Source organism: Nyctereutes procyonoides, unplaced genomic scaffold, assembly GCF_905146905.1.
Source record: "Nyctereutes procyonoides isolate TBG_1078 unplaced genomic scaffold, NYPRO_anot_genome, whole genome shotgun sequence".
NCBI classification, from domain to species: domain Eukaryota; kingdom Metazoa; phylum Chordata; class Mammalia; order Carnivora; family Canidae; genus Nyctereutes; species Nyctereutes procyonoides.
Window position 1 is genome coordinate 441,039 of NW_026575130.1, and position 22,064 is coordinate 463,102.

The 22,064-nt window shown below is 38.3% G+C and overlaps 1 protein-coding gene across 1 annotated transcript in view; it reads right to left on the minus strand.

Annotated features, from left to right (window-relative positions):
* Window positions 1–1,375: 1,375 nt before the first annotated feature.
* Window positions 1,376–22,064, minus strand: part of SYNPO2 (synaptopodin 2) — a 180,638-nt gene continuing 159,949 nt past the window's right edge. The window contains exon 5 of the mRNA XM_055342449.1: window positions 1,376–4,967. Within this exon, the coding sequence (XP_055198424.1) occupies window positions 4,428–4,967 (540 nt within the window). The 3' untranslated portion in view covers window positions 1,376–4,427. The remainder of the gene's footprint in view (window positions 4,968–22,064) is intronic.

A 22,064-nucleotide genomic window follows, 5' to 3' on the forward strand; every position in this document is an offset into this window, starting at 1 on the left:
AGTTACAATATAGCAAATCTTCACAACTTCAGAGAGAAAAAAATACCACAGCAAGATTTACTGGAGGCATTTCCTCTTTAAATGCCCTTTTTGTAATTACTTGATTTTTGTAAAGAGATTGCCAGATCCTTCCTAGAAATATAAACTGTCACAATTTATTAGGCTGTAAATAATGAAATGCCCCTTCGTGGAAAATACTGTCCTATTACATTTGAGAAGTCACAAATTGTGTTGTTTTCCAGAACCACTGAGGAAAAGGGAGTAGTTGGTACTAAATACTTTTGGTAGTAAATAGACTGGGGAAACTGGCTAGTTTTGAAGCAGCTCAATAAAGAGCCAGGATACTGAACTGCCCTTGCCTCAGGCTGTCTGTTGGCTCTACGTGGAAATGACATTACCTACTTCCTAAGTATGTTTTGAAATTCATGATCTACTAAGCATTAGGCATTCTTCAGAGAAAAGGGGATTTTTCTATGGTATTAGCATCCTAAGACAATATAGTGTTACTACTCTTAGGTCATTTTAATCTTTAAAAGAGTCTTCATTTTTGAAGTATGTTTCCAGTGCTGGCCCTTTAAAAAAATTTTTTTAAGACTTTATTAATTTATTCATGAGACACAGAGAGAGAGAGGCAGAGACATAGGCAGAGCTCTGATCCCAGGACTCTGGGATCACGACATGAGCGGAAGGCAGACGCTCAACCACCCGGTGTCCCTAAAAAATATTTATCAGAATGCCAAAAACAGCCATTCTATTCAGAATTTACAAAAAAAAAAAAAAAAAAAAAAAAGTCAGTAAGCTGTGGTATGATATTGGTATGATACCAATTGACCAGGGAGCTCCTGTTCCAGTTGATAGTTTTAATCTCATCTAGGAAGAGCCAAAGTCATTTCTGGAATGACAAACATGATAGATTCTCTGAGTGAGTCCAGAGCAGCTTCAGAAACCCAACCAACATGTTATCAAGTCATATACCATTGGCTATTCTTATACTTAAGAGTAATCTTCAACATTCTATGAAGGAAAGAATTAATAAAAAATAATATTATGTTTGAACCCCAAACTTTTAACTTACATGTCAAATTGACCCATATTTTTAGGTAAGGTTTTCTAAAGTTTTTAAGTGTTACAGTTAAAATGTTGCAATCAGCATCAAATTCTTTTGATGTATCTCAAAGCTAATATAGAAACTAAAATTCAAAAATATGCAGTAGATAAGATTAACAATGCACTGTATATAAGTAAGAATATAATGTATATCATGATATATATCAACTTTCAGATTTGGAGTATGTCAAATCCCAGTTTTTTGGAGTGAAAATTAATTCAAAATCATGTTTTATAAGGAAAAATTAAAACACTCTTTAAATTTATTTTCAAGTCTTTTTTATTACTAATGTAGTTTTGATATTCAGTATGCATTTCAAATACAGTCTTTTGGGATAAACACAGTTGGAAATGTCAATCTAACTGGCAGGGGAACATAGTCATTTTTAATAGAAAAGTGTGGACAGTGTAGATACTTCTACTTTGAATGGAAATCAAATGTGAAAATCTACTTTCTCTGAAAAAATTAACATTTTTGTAATTCATCTCTAATTATAATAAGTGAGCCTATCTGCTACAATTTTTCATCCAAAGTTTCAATTCATTAATACATATATATGCTTGAGCCCTAATAGGGTGACTCTTTGCAATGTGAGTGATGGTGCCAAAACATAAGAGACATACTCAGAAATAAATGGCCTCAAATCTGTGCATCTATAAAACTAAAAATACTAAACAAAATTTAAATCATTTTAATAGCAGACAATTCATACACATGCAATGATGTGATATTTAAACTCCAGATGTAGGAAAGGTGACAAATTAGTGTCTCTATAATTGGCATACTGTAACATTTTAGGACATGCTTTTTAATCTGTGGTTAAAAAAAAAAAAAAAAGGACCTCTGTCTACCTATGTGATTGCTACGGTAGAAAAATGTCTTAACAAATGTGGTATAAAAAAAAAATGTGGTATATATATTTACAAGCAACAGCTCTTTTAAAAATGCTGTTTTTATCTTATAGATATAAGGTATTCTTACCCACAGGAATTGGATATCAGCGTGGCAGGTCTCCTGTCTCAAACACTAGCTTGAATCCAAGCAATCTAACTTTACTCGTTTTTAAATAAACTGGCGATTCAATTTCCACAATACATTCTGTGATGATTTGACATTGGCATTTCTGCTTCTTCAGAATTCTATCTTCAATATATGACTCCTTAAAATATCAGTTTCTAATAAAAATATCAGATGTTCATTTCTTTGTGAGTGAAACACGTACAACTTTCCTGTCATGTATTGTCTTTCCCTTGACATCTAGAATAAACTCAGATAGCTTCACACAAAGATAATTTTGATCTAGTACATCCGAAGATGGGGATGGCTATTTTATTATAATAATGTTTAAGTTTAAAATGTCTGCGTTTTCATTTTGGGTCCAGTGAAAGTTTTAGTGACTAATACAATAAATGTCAATTTCTGGAGTTGGAGAATATTAAGTCCTCGGAGTAATGGAAACCACTTCTAGCATTTATAAAAGAAAGCAACAAAATAGGATCTGATCCTGTCAGGCAGTCTTCTCTGCTAGATGATCCTTATTTTAAGATGCAGACATCTAGAATGATTCAGCCAATATCATCAAGTTTGAAGCAAATAAGACTTTTATGTAGGGGATTCCTGAGAATTTGCTGACTTACTGATAAATATACCAGGCATTATTTTTGAAGATTTCATAGAAAGTCTTAGGAGTCATCAATAATTATGTTTTATAATTTGAGAGAACTGACAGCATATAAGTTTAAGGGAATTAACAATATAGCTTTAGAAGTATGCATTTTTTTCTTTTCTTTTTAACTAAACAAATCAGTATCTGATTGGGTCCATCAATAATAGAACTTACTATCATCTCTTCAGATTTTTTATATTCTACTTCCAAGATAAGGGATCACTTTGACCGTGGAATTTTTTTCTTTTTAAGCTTTATCCTGTGAAAGACACCATTATAATGATAAATTCAAGAGTTAAAGAGCAAAACAAGGCAAAACAATCACATTTAAAAATCTAAGAAAGTTTTCAGTACCTAAAATTTTTTCTTATTTTAAAATGCTGTCAATTCTATGACAATTAGATGCTTTGAATTTCCTTGTACTGAATACTTTGTGGGTATGGCAGCAAGGAGCAGGTGTTTGATTGTCTCATGGTTGTGCTAACAAGGCATGGGTCATGAAATTGACCAAGCAGCTGTTCAGCTTCCTTTGAACATCCTAATGATGGCTTTGTTTTCTGTAACTAAATAAATGGTCATGACCTACGGTTGCATAATAACAGACACATCCATCTACCACTTCCTTAAATCCATGAAAAGTTTTTTTTTTTCTTCCCATCAACCCTCACTCCACATAACACATAGCACAAAACCTGTCCCCCAACAATTCCTTTTGGACCTTTAATTACATAGGTAGTGACACTGATGATCTAACCCACTCCTAAATTAATCCTATGTTTATATGATGAGCAACAAAAAATGAATAATACACCAAAGTCCATTCTACCAATGAGAGAATCTCAGAATATCAGGGTTATTAAGGATGTAAGAGATTAAATAATCTGATCTTCTCAATTGACAAATGAGAGTACCTGAACCCAGAATCTATTCCTGTCTCAGGCTGCTGGCTTTAAATGGATTAAAAATAAATTCTATACCTAAATCTTTCTATTCCCCATACATGACACAATTTGCCTCAAAAATCCTTCTGAACTGTATAATTATCTTCTGTCAAATATTTCTTTCATTCTGAGAACACCAATATTTCAGTTCTAAAAGACTGAATTTCATTGGTTTTTTGATACTGTTTCAGAGAAATGCTTAAAATAACACCAAGGAAATCCTTTTTTATGTAATTATCATTAATGGCTTGCTCCACTGAAAAATTCTCCAATGTTATATTCCTTGCTGTTACTGCTAATGACAATTAGTACATCATGTTTCATTAATTCCTTCCTGGACTAAGACACTTAGAAGAAAATACTTAATATCACTTTAAATGAGCAGTGTTTAGTTGCCTAGACTACCACATATTAATGGAATAAATGGAATTAATATTATGAATTAGATATAAGTGCCAGCACATCAATGTAGAAAATGAATTTGTTCTTCAAAGAAATTCTCTGTCATGAGCAGACAAGGAAGAGATCACTCACACATGCATATACACACACACACACAGAGAGAGAGAGAGAGAGAAACTCAAATAAATGACTTCTGAGAACAAGCCAAGACCAAAAGTGAATCAAAATCTACTGGAAAAGTGAAGCATTCTACAAAGGAACATTTCAAAAATTACTATTATAGATGGCACATGATCAGTTTTTCTAATATTCATGTCTGGCGTCTCCATCCCCTTGGGTGTGGGTTGTAGTTGCAATCAGCTATTGAAAGACAATAATCAGATCTAGTTTCCATGGACATTATTTCAGAATCATTTCTGGAAGGCTGCCTATAATATACATATGGCAACTGTGAACCATACTGGTAGTTGGTAGACATATTATTATTAAATGAGGATGCAACATTATACTCTTGCCTTGCAAATGAGCTCACATTGGCCTTCTGGGCTTGAGGAACATAGGACAGTCTCTCATTCCAATCCTCTGAGCGCCCTGGAAGTACCTTCCTCTTGGCTGCTGAGACCACATTTGCCACAATGGACTCCTGGATGTTTCTGGGCTTAAAGGCATCATCCACTAGACCAAGAGGAGACTTTGCTGCTGCTTCCCAAGGAGTTAGTCTTTTGTTTGCTTTCTCTAGCTCATCAGTTGATTTGCTGGAGTGGTTATAAGCAGGCTGGTATACCCAAGGAGATGCTGTGGAGATGGTGTGTGGAACTGGTCTTCCAGGAAGAGAAAGGGAGTGTCCAATCTGCTAGAAACAATGAAAATGTTAGTATAACTCATTCATTTTGGTTTGTGCTGATTTACTGTTATTCCAAAGTAATCTTGGCAACATTACTGAACACGAAATCAGACCCCCAAAATACCTAGCCCTAAAGCCAAGACAGGCTGCCTCTGCCTTGTGTATTATTAGCTCTGGCCTGGGACTTGGTTTCTTATTGCTCTCCATCTCTGAACCCATAGTTCTAATCGCTACCATCTCTCTTAAGCACAACCACCACTGCAGGGACTCTGTTATGACTGGGAGCCACCCTTACTTATCTGCCCTCCACATAATCATATCTATATACACAGCCTGTGCTCATTCAGGTCCTGTTTTCCTGGTACAAAATAAACAAAACATATTTGACTACCCCCAGAAACAGACCATGAGCTACTGGACTCTACCTTTCCCAAAAGACTTCCAATCTGTTATCTTATTTTGGTCCACCAAATAAATCAACCCCCACCCCCCACATACACACACAAAAACAAGAGCTACTTAGATGATGTATTTAATGTTACTGATCTGATGGAGTGGATGATTTTTTTTCTTCTCAAAATCTATTTATACTTTGCTGAAGATCCTGTGGTTTTCCATTTCCTAAGCATGGGATATTGCCTATGTCTCAGAGAAATACTGCTGCTACTTGTTTCATTTGTGTTTTGCTTCTTTCTATGTGGGTAACATTCCTTGCTTGAGAGTTTGTGTCCCTGCAACATTAACTTTCCCCTGTGTATGTTAAATGTTTGGTTTGTCAGTGTGCAGAAATATAATTTATTGAAAGCTCTTATATTCTCTCTCTTTTTGCCCCCCTGTGTTTCTAGGAACCCTAAAGACTAGTTATCTACGTTAAGTCCTCCACAGTCCCATCTGCATGAACTCTCTTGGACAAGCTTCTGGCAGAAAGTAGCAAATGTACACCTAAGGGAAATGAGTCAACTTTGAAAGTATTGTAACATTGTGTGTTTCTGGAATAGAAAGCATCCTCATGCTTAAAGATGCATCTAAATTTCATAAACGGTTTCCACAGCTTTTCTTTCTTAACTCAGTCCTTAATTTTTTTAAAGATTTTATTTATTTATTCATGAGAGACACACAGAGAGAGAGAGAGGCAGAGACACAGGCAGAGGGAGAAGTAGGCTCCATGCAGGGAGCCCGACATGGGACTCAATCCTGGGACTCCAGGATCACGCCCTGGACTGAAGGCAGGCGCTAAACCGCTGAGCCACTGGGGCTGCCCAGTCCTTATATTTAAAGTGAATACCAACACCTGAATTTGACAAAACTATATTACATTCAAATGGTATGGTTTGGTTTTTTTTCCATTAGACCTACAAAAAAGGTAGATGGTTCATTCTGGGTTTGCATATCAAAAATAAAGGGGTCAATATACTGAATCTTGCCTCTCTCTTTTTTATCATTAAAATTTCACTAATAATGGTTGGATCCTAACAAATCTTGTTTTCATTAATCTCTTTATCCTAATCTATATCTAATAATAAGTTCTCTGGCCTATATAATCAGGGAGGGGAGAAAAGCCTAATTTGAGTTACCATTTTGGACTTGATTTCCATTTCACATGATTCATGCATTGGTTAATTCATTCAACAAGAATTTTATTGAACACCTAATATTTCCCAGGATTATCTATGAGTCTGGAAATGCAAAGATGATTTAAATGAAGTCCTTGCCCTCCAGAAACATATAAGAGTACTGTTGTTGGCTTTGCAGTGGCAAGTTATTCAATCATGGAAGATCACTTTAGAGACTCTTTACGTATCTTGACAGGATCAATAGGGGATTTTCTAAACTGTGAGAAGTATTAACATTCAATATGATAAAGAAATATTCAGCTCTTGCCTCCCATAGTATATGTCTATGTCTCCCTTTTGTCCTTACTAATGGAAAAGAGAGGACACATTGGCCTATAGAGTCTTTGGACAGTTTTCAAATTCCAATAATATCTGTTTTATGATATCTCTTTGATCAGTTATAGCACCTCAAGGGCCTCTTTTAGTCAGGGCTTTAAAACATCAGAGACTTGAAGAGATGTTAATAAAGGCACCTAAGATTCTACAGAAATACAGGAAGTGATCCAGAATACACACACAGGTGATTAACATCACTGGCTCATAACTGGAAAAAGAAATAATTAGCAATATATTTGGAAGAATTAAGTAGAATGTGGACACATCCACTTCAGTGATAGGGCTTCCAAAACACTGGATGAAAGTGGAAATTTTATTTTCCAATTTTTTCCTCTCCTACTTCTTAGCTTGAAAATCTTTAGAAGAACGGAAACTTAACAGAAATTAGCCAAAAGCACTGTCGAATGATATTCTAATTACAGAGAGATCAGTGATTTTTTTCCACCAAGGCATCAATGTTAATCAGTTGAATATGGGAGCAAAAAAGTAGAACTTTGAAGTATGATATTGCAAGAGTGAGTGAAGGCTCTCTGAGGAACAATTTTAAATAGCATCAAAGTTAAAAAGCATCTCCTGGAGAATACAAATATACCAAATATAGCAGCAGGACTGGTTGTTGGAGGAAGAGAGCAATCACCTGAATGAACAAAATGACTGTTGCTGTCCTCAGACAGCCAAACATGCCTTCATATTCCTTTGAGAGCTAACAATAGAACATAAACTTAGAAACTGCCATAGATGAGAGCTGCAACTGTGGTCTAACTAAATAGTTCTTAGGTACGTTGTTGTTTCTTGTGCCCAAAATATTGCAGGTTTCTAGTCCCTGCCTCCTCCCAAACCCCTAATTTTAACGTATTTCCCCAAAGCAATTTTCTCATCTTGTTCTTTGGTGTGTTTCCTTCTGTTAGTCTCTGTCCCAAGGCTCATGCTGTTCTCTGCCTGGTGGGCTAACAGAAGCCATGTGATATACCCCAAGCCAGAAATGACAAAAGGGATCTGGAAATAACAGAGGTGTTTCTTCTATTTTGGAGCTTGAACGTCTGATGGAAGAACCCTAGCATAACATAGGTTAGATCCTTGGTTTTTGTTTCCACCGTGGGTTGTTATTATCTGAAGAATTTTAATTTTTGATATGTGAGCACTTAACTGTAGCTAGTATGTTAAATTAGCATTATATATGACGCATCATCAAATTGCTTCTTTCTTCTTGTCTCCTGTCACCCTTTAACTTTTTTTAATGAAAGAAGTTTTCCACTGTCACTAGATGAAAACCTAGCAGGTCCTGTGGTACTCTGCTTTCTTTCGGAATAGTCCTGTGGCCACTCTAAGTTACCCAAACTAGTTTATTCCAAAATAGAATATCCCATCCCTTGCAGTAACAAACTCTAATCTCAATTTAGAGTTAAATCTCTTCTCCCTGGGACCTGTTTCAGGAAGATCCTCTTCCTTCACAGAAGGCATTGTGATTGGCCTCTTCATGTTTTCTTTCCTCTCCTCCCTCAGCTTGCTAACTGGGATTTCTTGTTCCCTGGGCTCAGAGTATAAGGATGGAGAAGAGACAAAGAGCTGAAGGGAATTTTTACTTGCTGTGGTAACATTGTATTCCGGCTTTTCACTCTCAGAGCCAAGTAGGCCCAGGTAAAGACACTTTCATGGGATCTTTAAAGATTCCTGTCACAGGGGACATTTTGCTTATAGTCCTCAATTCATGCCAAGCCATCCCTATTCTAACAGGTAACTTGTGACTCGTTCTGCACCCCCTGGGAAGCTGAAGCTATGGGTCCTTTTGAAGAGGCCTTGAGACCTCCAACCCTCCTTTGCTCCTGGTCTGCTGTGGTCCATGGGGAACACACATCATTTGCCTTTGGGAGTACAGAAACAGATTTCCTGTTTTTTTTTTTTTTTGTCCAAACAATGTGTCAGTCCATGTCTCACCTTCCAGATCTCTTGGGAGTGTCAGTCCCCAATCCTCAATGCCCTCCTGTCCATCCTCATGCAGATATCTCATATCAGGCTCTCTAAGAAGTGACTGTTTAAAAATTTTTTTTTTATTTTTTAGAGGGAACAAATGGGGGGAGGGGCAGAAGGAGAGGGAGAGTTAAGCAGATTCTATGCCTAGCACAGAGCCGGACACAAGGCTCAGTCTCACAACCTTGAGATCACAGCCTGAGCCAGTATCAAGAGTTGGATGCTTAACCTACTGAGCCAACCAGGTGCCCCTCTAAAAAGCTACTTTGAAACTCTTCTCTCACAAGAGTGGAGGTGAGGCGGTAGGACTCCCTCTAATCCACCTACTTCAAGCCCACTCCCCATGATCTATGGCTACCAGAATTCTTCCTCAAGAAATCCTCTCTCCTGGGGATCCCCGGGTGGCTCAGTGGTTTAGCGCCTGCCTTCGGCCCAGGGCGTGATCCTAGGGTCCCGGGATCAAGTCCCACATTTGGCTCCCTGCACGGAGCCTGCTTCTCCCTCTGCCTGTGTCTCTGCCTCTCTCTCTCTCTGTGTGTGTCTCTCATGAATAAATAAATAAAATCTTTAAAAAAAGAAAGAAAGAAAGAAAGAAAGAAAGAAAGAAAGAAAGAAAGAAAAGAAAGAGAAGGAAAGAGAAAGAAGAAAGAAAGAAAGAAAGAAAGAAAGAAAGAAAGAAAGAAAGAAAGAAAGAAAGAAATTCTCTCTCCTTGTTGTACTCTGATCCCTTTTAATAATCTGGACCTGACTGAGGGGTTCCAACAGGAATGGCTCCCTGCTGTGTTCTTTGCTGAGGCTGTAGTTTCCCTCTGAAATCAGACTTTCCCATTTAATATCTCTGCTATCTGAGGGTCTCAGGGGAACTTTCACTTTAATATCCTGTCATATAACGTTACCATTTTCAGTAGAACACTAGAATCTTTTTCTTATTTTTCTTTTAAAAATGAAATATAGGTTAAAAATAAAATGAAAAAAAATGTTCTATTGATTAATTTCAAGAAATTGGAATCGTCTTAAGGGTTGAAACCTTACACCTCATTCAGTCCTTGCTCTCTAGAAGAGCCCCATTCTAGAGAAAGGGGTTCACTTATTTTCAGGGCACCTCGGCCAATCCTTGGGCTTTAATTGTTGAGAACTTCCTCTTTACATCGAACCAAATGTTGCCTCTCATAACTTTTACCCCAGTGATCCTAGTAACATAAAATACATCTGCTTCCACTTCCATACAGCCTTTTCTTCACATATTCCCAACTGCTTCTACCCTCTTTGGAAATCTTCACCATGCTGTTTCTATCCTTCATTTTCAAACTAAGGAGAAATAACATCTATGGTGGTCATTTTTTTCAAGGTTTCTGCATCCTTCTTCCTCCAGTTTGTTAGGTAAGGCTAATGCAGATATAGTATCTTTAACTTTGTGAGAGAGCGAGTGCACAAGCAGGCAGTGTGGCAGGCAGAAAGAGAGGGAAAAGCAGACTCCCCGCTGAGCAGGGAGCCCAATGTGGGGCTCAATCCCAGGATCCCAAGATCATGATCTGAGCCAAAGGCAGACACTCAACTGACTGAGCCACCCGCGTACCCCTATCTTGATCTTCTTAAGTAGATGTATATACATAAATATAAACACCAAAAGCAAACCAATGAAAACATCATTCAAACTGACTGAGAGGTCTTGTCATCTGGCAGATGGTATAGCTAATGTTGCATGTAGAACATTCAGTCTGTGTGTATTTAGAGTATGTGTCCCTTAAGTGCTCAATACAGGAAAGTGCAGGCTACTCTTTAGTCAATCAAATACAATGCCTACAGCAAAGGCTGCAAAGATTCCCACTGAACTCACAAATCACCTGGTGTGAAATATTCCCACTAAAGGCTAAACACAGAGGAGGCATTTTCCTACCTCTACCTTTAATTATAGCCAACACTAACAGCTCATACTGTGTGCCAAGAGGTGGCCTAATTGTCTTACATAGAGTATTTCATATAATCCTCAGAACAAACCCATGAAGTAGGCCTTATTATTATCTCTATTTTCAAGGACAAGGACAAGGACAAGGACAAGGACAAGGACAAGGACAAGGACGAGGAGACTTAAAGAAGGTAAGTAATGATAACTAACTAACTAACTTCCCCAAGGGTAGAAAGCTAGAAAGTGCTGGAGTGGGGAAACTAGACCCACGCAGTTTCAAACCAGAGTTCTTACTCAAATATTATACTATATTTGCAATGAAAGCATTTTGAGAAAACGTCTCTTTAAAAAAGATTTAGGGGATCCCTGGGTGGCTTAGCAGTTTAGTGCCTGCCTTTAGCCCAGGGCCTGATCCTGGAGTCCTGGGATCGAGTCCCGCGTCGGGCTCCCTACATGGAGCCTGCTTCTGCCTCTGCCTATGTCTCTGTCTCTGTCTCTCTCTCTCCCTGTATCTCTCAAGAATAAATAAAATCTTAAAAAATAAAAATAAATAAAAATTTAAAAAATTAAAAAGATTCAAATCCAAGCAAGCTAAATGAAATGAGATCTTAGAAATTTTGGAAAGAATCACTTAAATGTCGATCAAGTTTGGATTAATTACTGTAGCCATCTTACCATTTGTCACAGAATAAGTAGCTGGCATCTAGGGAATACCTCACATTAAATGCTCTCCCTTTATATGAAGGTGAGACACACACCGGTCAGCTGAAAAGCTTGGAGGAGCTGAAGGCCTTTCTCAGTTTACCATAACCAACTTTTCATGTCAGTTCAATGCTGATTTATCCACATAAAACAGTTAATGAAGCAGCTTAGTTTAGCTTCCTTATTAAGCCGTCTGATAACCAATTTAACTGGCAGGAAACACTTGACCTTTATAAAAGGAAGTGTTGTCTGAGGCTTACTTAGGACAATGAAGTGAATTCTAAAGCAATGCAAATAGCTCTAGAGGCCAAAGATGTTTAATAGGACATATTTTGATGTTTGAACTATTACTTTCTTTTTTTTTTAAGATTTTATTTATTTATTCATGACAGAGAGAGAGAGAGAGAGAGAGGCAGAGACACAGGCAGAGGGAGCCCTAAGCAGGCTCCATGCAGGGAGCCCGACGTGGGACTCAATCCCAGGTCTCCAGGATCATACCCCAGCTGCAGGCGGCGCTAAACTGCTAGGCCATCAGGGCTGCCCAGTTTGAACTATTTCATTCCATAAAGCTTGTAAGCTAAAAACCTTCTCTTACCTGAATTCCTACTTAACTATGCCATAGTAGAGGAAGTATCTGAAATAACTGACAAATGTTATTTCAATGCCTTCAACTTTCTCTCTTAAACACACAATCAGTAAATATTCATCACAAACATATACTTTATCATAAGCAGATTCCCAACAGAGGCAAACAGAAATAAATGACATTTCATTTGCCTTTTAAGTCATTCATAAGAATTTCTAAAAAGCAAGGAGCTGTGAAGAGGTGCATAGTGGAAGATAGCACCAGGGGGTCACCAGCTTCCCATCTGCTCAGGTCAAAATCCTGAGTCATTGTTTTTTTTTTTTTTTTTTTTTTTTTTAATATATTTTTTTAATTTTTATTTATTTATGATAGTCACACAGAATGAGAGAGAGAGAGGCAGAGACACAGGCAGAAGGAGAAGTAGGCTCCATGCACCGGGAGCCCGACGTGGGATTCGATCCCGGGTCTCCAGGATCGCGCCCTGGGCCAAAGACAGGCGCTAAACCGCTGCGCCACCCAGGGATCCCCTGAGTCATTGTTGATGGTACCTTGTCTCTTAAACTCTACATCTGATCTGTCAGCACTGATTTTAAAATACATCCAGTCTGCAACCATTTCTCATGCCTCTGCTGGTACCATCCTAAACTACAGCATCATAATTTTACCTGGATTATTGCTATGGTCCCCTAATTGGTTTCCCTGGTTCCACTCTTGCTTCTCTAGTCTATTATCAAATGGCAGCCAAAATTACCCTGTTAAAACTTAAGTCAGATTATGTCACTTAGTCCTCTGTTTAAAATTTTGTCATGGCTTCTCATTTCAAAAAAGGAAAATCAAAGTCCTTTCCTAAACTCCTACACCCACAGGGCCCTATAAAATCTGCCCACCCCACCTCTCCTTAATCTCTGATTTCATCTCTTCCTGCTCTCTCCCTCTCACTTGGATGTAGCCACACTGGCCTCTGATGTTTTTTGAACACACAGATAAATTTATGCCTCAGGACCTTCACACTTGCTAATCATTCTGCATGGAACACAGTACTCCAGATACCAGCATGACTCCTGTTTTGTTTCCTTCAGACCTTACTCAAATAGCATATGATCACTGGTTGACTATTGTCTGTCTGTCTCTCTGTCTCTCTTTCTCTTTCAAAATTCCCTATCCCCTTCCCTGTTTTATTTTTCCCTTTAGGCTTATGTCTACTTACACAATAAATGTTATATTTAATTATTTTGTTTATGTGCTTCTTACCACTAGAATTTAGCTCATGTAAGAGTTAAGCGTTACTGTTTCATCCTGTTTTATTTACTAAGACATACCTAGACCTAAAACAATTTACTAAATGCTTAATAAATGTTTGTTGGATGAATTAGTGATATCTATATCAGACTGCTATAACCAGAAAACTTGGTTAGCTTCACCAAAATGTTTGGTCATGCCTCAAGATATAGCCCTTCTCACAACAGTTACATGTGGTGAGGGACTCATTCAAATAGACCCATCCCCACCACCCAATATGCACAGCAAGCCATGTTTGTCAAAACAAAGAGGATGAATCAATATTCACAAACAAGTTTTTCTAAACAGGTAGAAGATTTTAACATGCAAGTAAAATCATTTGTATTTAGGTCAGTGCTAGTGTGAGGGTTTTAAGCTGTTTTGACTCCCCAGATGAGAGAAGTCCTAGAATTTCATACATGAATCCTAAAGAGAGCCTAAAATATACTTGTAACAGTTAAAAAAAAATAAGAAGACCTAACAAGTGGGATCCCTGGGTGGCACAGCGGTTTGGCGCCTGCCTTTGACCCAGGGTGTGATCCTGGAAACCCGGGATCAAATCCCACGTCGGGCTCCCGGTGCATGGAGCCTGCTTCTCCCTCTGCCTGTGTCTCTGCCTCTCTCTCTCTCTGTGTGTGTGACTATCATAAATAAATAAAAATTAAAAAAAAAAAGAAAGACCTAACAAGTAAAAGATAATGGACATTGGGATTAGTTAGAATTATGGAAAGGAAGGGTGCCTGGGTGCAGCCCATTAAGAGTCTGACTCTGGTTTTGACTCAGGTCTGATCTCAGGGTCCTGAGTCCCAGCACCACACTGGGCTCCACACTCAGTGTGGGATCTGCTTGGAATTCTTTCTCCCTCTTCCTCTGCCCCTCCTCACTGCTCACTCTCTCTCTCTCTCAAATAAATAAATAAAACTTAAAAAAAAAAAAGACAATTACAGAAGGAAAAGCTGAAAGTTGATTTACCATCTGTCATGAGACTGCTAGCAGGTGTAGGAAATGGCATTTTCTACCATCAATCTCTTAGGGGAACTCCCATTTTCATGAGTCTCGGATTAATTTTCCCTAAAGGGAAGCAGATTAACAGGAAAGATAGTTCTCCTGGGGATGTAGAATTCCTCTATCTAGAGATCTTTAAATGCAGGATAAATGCTCCTTTGAGGTGATCAACCATCAAGCTTGACGTCAAGAAATAGGGAATGGTTTTAAGGTCATTTTGTTGTAGTCTCTTATTAAAACAGTCTCTATCTCATATTTCCTGGAGTCTGCTTTCCTAAAGTCAATCTTATATTTTCTTCACCAGTGGAGTTTTCGGAAATTCCACTGTAGCCCTTTCTTATCTACAAAATGGAGGAGAAGGTCCATTTCTTTAGATGGAAATCCGCAGCATTATGCTGCTCATCAAGAATAGTGCAGGGGATAAGGACTAACAATAAGTCATATTATTGAACAGAAAAGTAGCCAAGTAATAATACATTGCTCAGATAGTTCCATAAATGAATTAAATATACTTAGACATCGGAAAAAGAGCTACCAACTTGTGGCTAGTGCTTCTCACCTTGGCTCTGCCACTGACTATTCATCTTTATTCACTTTAGGTGAACTTTTAGATTAAATTTGGGTTCTAAAACAATGCATGTTTTGAAAGTTTATGTTTGAAGGAAATTCTTTTATGAGAAAGGGTAAGGGTCACAAATGACAACGGAAGCAAGCATGATATTGGGAAGAATGGAAAGTTGGATATTTGGGTGTCACACTGACCTGGGAGCCCTGTGGTTGCCTCCTGTTACCCGTATGCTTCGATCTCACCAGCCATCCTTTCCTTGGTTGTAACATGGCAATAATCTGGCTAGAGTTTCAAGATTAGGGGTATAGGAGAGATCTTGTTTAGAAATCGAGTTCCACACAGCACAACAGATGGTGGTGATTCTTGTTTTTGTGAGAAGAGACTGTGAGGTCTTAGAAGGTGTCGGAGTCCTGGCAGAACCTTTTGTTCAAGAGGCAACTGCATGGGCAGGCTGCCCACTTGGGGTAAAAATAGCCGGGAGCCTTGCCTTTGAAGTGGCATTAGCACCACAGCCTCAGATACCGCCATGCCAGCCACTGCGTCCCCCCGGGCAGCAGAGCAGGCCACAAGCGTGCACTGACCTCACCTCTCCACTAACTCTGGGTGGGCCAAAATACAGACTTCTTGATCTTTCACGACCCTCTGTTATAAAACAAATAAATAGATAAAGATGACCACGTTCAATCTAAGGTCATGAAGACTCATGTTGAGGAGGATTCTGTGCTTATGCTGCTGTGGTCACTTTCATCTTAGAGCAATGATAGCAAGAACTAAAACGTATAGAATTTTTACTATGTACGAATCACAGGGCCAATCAAGGCTTTCTATTTACTCATCTAATCCTCTCAACAACCCGATAATCCCAATCTTGCAAATAAGGCAGCTGAGACATAAAAATTAGGTAATTTACCCTAGGTTGCATAGCTGGTATCCATCTGCATAGGGAGATTTAAAAAATAAAGTTATAGGGGATCCCTGGGTGGCGCAGCCGTTTGGCGCCTGCCTTTGGCCCAGGGCGCGATCCTGGAGACCCGGGATCGAGTCCCACGTCGGGCTCCCGGTGCATGGAGCCTGCTTCTCCCTCTGCCTGTGTCTCTGCCTCTCTCTCTCTCTCTCTCTCTCTCTCTCTCTCTGTGACTATCATTAAAAAATAATAATAATAAAAATAAAAAATAAAGTTATAGATAATAAAACTGTATCTAAATAATTCTTTTTTTTTAACTTTTTTATTTATTCATGAGAGACATACACAGAGAGCGAGAGAGAAAGAGGCAGAGACACAGGCAGAGGGAGAAGCAGGCTCCATTCCATGCAGGGAGCCTGATGTGGGACTCCATTCCGGGTCTCCAGGACCACACCAGGGACTGAAGGTGGTGCTAAGCCACTGAGACACCGGGCTGCCTGTATCTAAATAATTGTAAGGCATTGAATCTTTTTTTTTTAAATATTTTATTTATTTATTCATGAGAGACACAGAGAGAAAGGCAGAGACACAGGCAGAGAGAGGAGAAGCAGGCTCCCTGCAGGGAGCCCGATGTGGGACTCGATCCCAGGACCCTAGGATCATGCCCTGGGCCAAAGGCAGACGCTCAACCACTGAGCCACCCAGGCGTCCCTTTTTTTTTTTTTTTTTTTAAGATTTCATCCATTTATTCATGAGAGACACGGAGAGAGAGAGAGAGAGAGAGAGAGAGAGGCAGAGACACAGGCAGAGGGAGAAGCAGGCTCCTTGCAGGGAGCCCGATGCGGGACTTGATCTCAAGTCTCCAGGATCACACCCTAGGCTGAAGGCAGGCGCTAACCCGCTGAGCCACCCAGGCATCCCTAAGGTAATGAATCTATTAGTGAAAAGAAACTGCAAAGCAATGTTTTACCCTCTCATCTTCCTTTATCCTCAAAAAAGAAGTATACCATTCTAAAAATTAGAGTGAAAATACTCCTATTAGTATACTGTGTTCTATTTAAAAAGTTAGAATTGCCACTTTAATTTTTTGTTGAGGAAAAATCTCTGTTGAGAGACAGAGAATGAGAGATTCATCCATTTATTCATGAGAGACACGGAGAGAGAGAGAGAGAGAGAGAGAGAGAGGCAGAGACACAAGCAGAGGGAGAAGCAGGCTCCATGCAGGGAGCCCGATGTGGGACTGGATCCCAGGTCTCCAGGATCAGGCCCTGGGCTGAAGGCAGGTGCCAAACCGCTGAGCCACCCAGGGATCCCGGGGAAAAGTCTTAAATACGTTTTTGTAAAGCCTAATTTTAAGGCTTGAACATAAAAATAAAATCTTTTAAACACATTTCAAAATATTTTCTGAAGAGAAGTTCTCTCTTCCCAGAAGATTTAAACAGTAAAAGTAATATGCATTCCCACCATAGAAAAAAATGAATAATATATCAAATGTTCAAGTTTCATCGGTTCCTATAGAGAAAAAAAAAAACGGAATTTTCACAATAAACAAAGGCTGATGATCCTGTCTGAAATAAATGAATTGTTGATTTTGTGGAAGATTTTTCTAAAGAAAACTGTCAGTGTCTGTCATATAGTAAGCACTTAATAAAAGACAGTCATCATCATTATTAGTATAAAATTAATAGGCTATAAAGCCTACTTAAAATGTGTTTAATTATCTAAATACAGCTTTAGCTGTCCACTATACCCTGGATACTTTTCCTAAAACAAATCCAGGTAACCATCCTCTCCCTCCCTTATTCACAAAAAGGAAGTCACTCACCATGAATGTGTACTTTTCGCTGGGAAAAAAAAAGTGGGGTTAAGAGATGATTTTTTTAATATATTTTAGAGATTATGTGCTTGCTATTTGATAGAGCTGATATCCCTTAAGCAAACTCATTTCCCAAGTAGAATGGCTTTGACTTTCTCAGAGGAAAATTTTACGTTAATAGTTTAAGAAAAATTCTTAAGAAATGTGTGCATAGCTTGTGACAACCTTGATCAGGCCCTTTACATGGTGACATTCTCCAAGTTTCTCTAGGCATGGTTTTAAGCCATTATCCTACCACAACTCCTAATTACATTAAAAAACTGACAAACCAAAGCTGGTTAACGATAATGACAAAAACATAGCAACAACTATACAACCCGTGACAATATTATTTCACAAGGATGTGGAAAATTCAGTGTGAGAAAAATTACTTACTTGATCTTTGTAACTGTTTTTCTGTCCATTACGTTTCTAAGCTTATGAAATAGATCCTTTGATTCATTTCCTGGTCCCTGGGGAAAATGTTTAACCTACTGTTCCCGGGAAATTTAAGATTTACTGCCAAATCATATTTATGTTTCCTTCATCAAAAACATGGCTCCAAAGTGATGTTTAAAATTAGGAATTAAAAAATACAACTCTTCATCCAGGAAATAACCAACGACTTATTTTCGTAAGCACAGAATAGGAAAAATTTTGCTTCGTTGCCTTACCACATCTCTCTGGTGCAAGTGGTTAAGTTTTATTTCATGATATCTTTCTTGTCTGAGGGATTTATATAGCAATTTCGTGTATGTTATTTCATTTTATAGACACAGGAATGCCATAAAGTAAGCAGGGTTTTCAAATGAATGATTGTTTTTCTGGAATAGGTAAAAGGCCACTTATTAGCTGTTATTTGAGCTTTTCCTATTGCTATAGCTTTCTTTCTTTTTTTTCTTTAAATGAGAGAGGGTAAAAAAAAAAAAAATGAGAGAGGGTGTGAGAGAGTGCTTGAGTGGAGAGAGGGGGCAGAGGGAGAAGCAGACTTCCCGGCTGAGCAGGGAGCCCAACACGGGCCTGGATCTCAGGACCTGAGCTGAAGTCAGCCACCTAACTGTTTGAGGCACCCAGGTGCCCCTGCTGTAGCTTTCTTAATGTTCTCACAAAACTGTATTATGTAATTAGACATAATATTGAAAATACTATAGCAAATTTTACTATGTAGGCCACACATTTATTCAAAGGACCTCATTCTTTATCATACCCCTGACTACTCTTCATTCCAAGGTTCACCTTCATATTGATTTAATGTTAGGGAGTTTTGACTATCAATTGCCAAACAACTTTTTCCTCTTTCAGTATTGATTCATGCAGATACATAGGTGAATAAACAAAGCCTCATGGACTAGCTACAAACACTTCATCAGCCCTCTAAGCCACATTGGATGTATAGGCTTAGCCTGAGATAAAAAGTAAATTCTTCTGGTGGTATTAAAATATCTAGGCCCTAATAAATACACATTTGAGATTGAGAGAAGGGACCCTCCAGTAATATGTATGTCTGAAGTTCTTAAGCAACTAAAGCAACTAGCCATTAAAACAAACAAAAAATAAAAAATTGCTGGGGAAGGGATGGATAAAGGAATGTCTAGAGTTTATCTATTTGTAAAAAGATTCCTAAGTTACACCCATCAAAAAGTTCCTCTCAAATTTGTTTTGATTGATTTCTTAAATATTTTGAGACACTTTCTGATAGTGGTGTGCAGACTTTTCAGTTCCATCCTTGTTTTTAACCTTGCCCATCTCGGAATTGGTAAGTCTGAGATAGGACTTAAACAGGTAAGTTCCTTTTAAAGTATAATTAAGGATGCCTGGGTGGCTCAGCGGTTGAGCATCTGCCTTTGACTCAGGGCATGATCCTGGGGTCCCGGCATCAAGTCCCGCATCAGACTCCAGAGCCTGCTTCTCCCTCTGCCTGTGTCTCTCATGAATAAACAAATTAAATCTATATATTTTATATATATATAAAATTAGTAGAGTGATGCCCAGGTGGCTCAGTGGTTGAGTGTCTGCATTCGGCTCAGGGCATGATCCCGAAGGATCCTAACCTGCTTCTCCCTCTGCCTATGTCTCTGCCTCTATATGTCTCTCATGAATAAATAAATAAAATCTTAAAAAATATATATATAGTAGATCAGCAGTCATTGACCATCTGGAATCATACATGGGTATGACCTAGGGTAGGGCTTTTGTGTATGCTTTAGCTGGGAGAAAAGTTATTTCCAAATTCTTTCATTGAGAGGGCCTGAAGGAGGTAGGGGCAAAGGGGTGGGGGGCGATTGCCTACAATTTATCACTGTAGGTCAGTTATTCCCAGGTGAAATGTGACTTTGATGTTATGAGTTGCTAAATAAAGTTCAGTCTAGATCAGTACTTTTTTCTTTTTGCAAAAAATGAAGTCTACATGAGACCAGATGAATTCTGACAATGCAGTGCATCCCCAACATGATACAGTAATGATTAAACATTTATGCACCATTCATAAGACAGGGTTTTGAGTTTGACCATGGTTGGCAGCGCTAGGTAGAATGTTATAGAAAGTTAAAAAACAAAGCAAGAGGATAACAAAACAGAGGTTGAACAGTGAAAGCAAAGAAGATAAATACTAACTGGTTCTTTTTTATAAAAGATTGCTTTCTGTATGAATGTACAGTACAATTGACATAATTTTGTACAATGGAACATGTGTATTTTAACAGCAAAGGATAGAGATCTCATGATGCAGGTGAAACGATAAGCAAAGGGTACTGGAAATTCTGCTTGCCAGCATTGCCAGCTGTTTCTCACGTTACTTCAGGGTGCCTCATGGACCTCAGAGGTGGTCCCTCTGAGCTTCGCAGTGCTCCCCCTTCTCAGGAAGGATCTATGTATATTTCAAGAACAGTCAGGAGGAATTATAATTACACATTACAGACACTAGAACCGAAGCAAATCATTCTAGTCATGGCTCGAAGAAAAAAAAATTATTCTCGACTAAGCTTGCTTTTTCTCATTAGAAAAATGATGTATTTAATTTTAAGATGTGTTATCTTGGAATTAAAGGGATAAGGAAAACAAATTTTGTCTTGTCAGGTATTAAACTGACCTTGCTTTTTAAAAAGTATTGAATGACGTCAAAATACTCACAAAACCTAAAAACGTGCTATTTTAGAAGATATTTATATAGTAAATTATAAAATCTCAGAGGTGGAAGGGATTTGAGATCTACAATCAAGCTTCAGTGGGATTCAGGAGTTCCTTTTACAACACACCTGATAGGCATTGTAGTGGGACAAGCACAGGTTATGGAAACAGATAAACTTGGAATCAGCTGGTGGGTCTGCTGCCTTAAGACTGGCTGTGCGCCTTTGGGCAATTTTCTTAACCTCTCTGAGCTCCAGTTTTCTTATCAATTAAAAAATTATAATTTTCCTCCAAATAAGGTTGTTTTGAGAACTAAATTAAGTACGTGTATTAAAGTTCTTAACACATTTTATATGTCCAATACATATATGAATTCCTTACCCATCTCTTCCCCACAAGATTTTGAAGTTTTAAGTTAAACTGAAACTTACTTTCTTGTATTGTGTCCATTACTGTAACTTTTCTGTTTCATCAATAGACACATTTACTCTTTCCACACCATAAATTCCTCAACTATTCAGCTCTCCTACCTCTTGTTGGTCTCTTCTGCTCCCACTGGTAAATATACAAACATCCATCTCATATTACGGAACTTCCAGAGGTCACCATCCTTTTTTTGTTTTAGAAATAAACTGTAGTGCATCAAAGATCTGAAAACAATAGTCTTGTTGGGATCAAAGCTGCTACTCAGTGGGTCTACTTGTCCCTTTGTTCTGTACAATCTCCTAGTAGTTAAGCAGCCTCTGATTGATTTTGCATTTTGTCAAACAACCACACCATCTGATCATCAAAACGGAGAGGCTTAGCAAAAACATTGGGATCTTCCCCTGTGGTCTTTAAAGTACATGGATATATATATATTTTTTTGGTTTTGAAAATTTTACAATCATATTTGTTTTATTTTTAAAGGCTAATTAGCATTCAAAGTGCTCCAAAAATCTCCTTTAGCCTAGATCCCAAAATAAAAATGTTTTCATTACTGAAACAGAGAGATTTAAGTTAGTTATTAGTAAGAACATTTTTGATGGGAGATAACAGACTCTACTGCCCTACAGCCAAGGGAAGTCACACAATCAATCCCTTTCCCCAGAGATAAAAAAAAATAGCCAAGGAACTTTGTACAGTCCTTTCTCTAGATGATAAAATTGTATCATTCTATTCCTAGAAATATTTACTCTCAGCCTTGATTAGAAGCAGGGAGTCAGATAAAATCTCATCTGAAAGCCCTCTTTATTCTTCTATTTAAAAAAATAAAA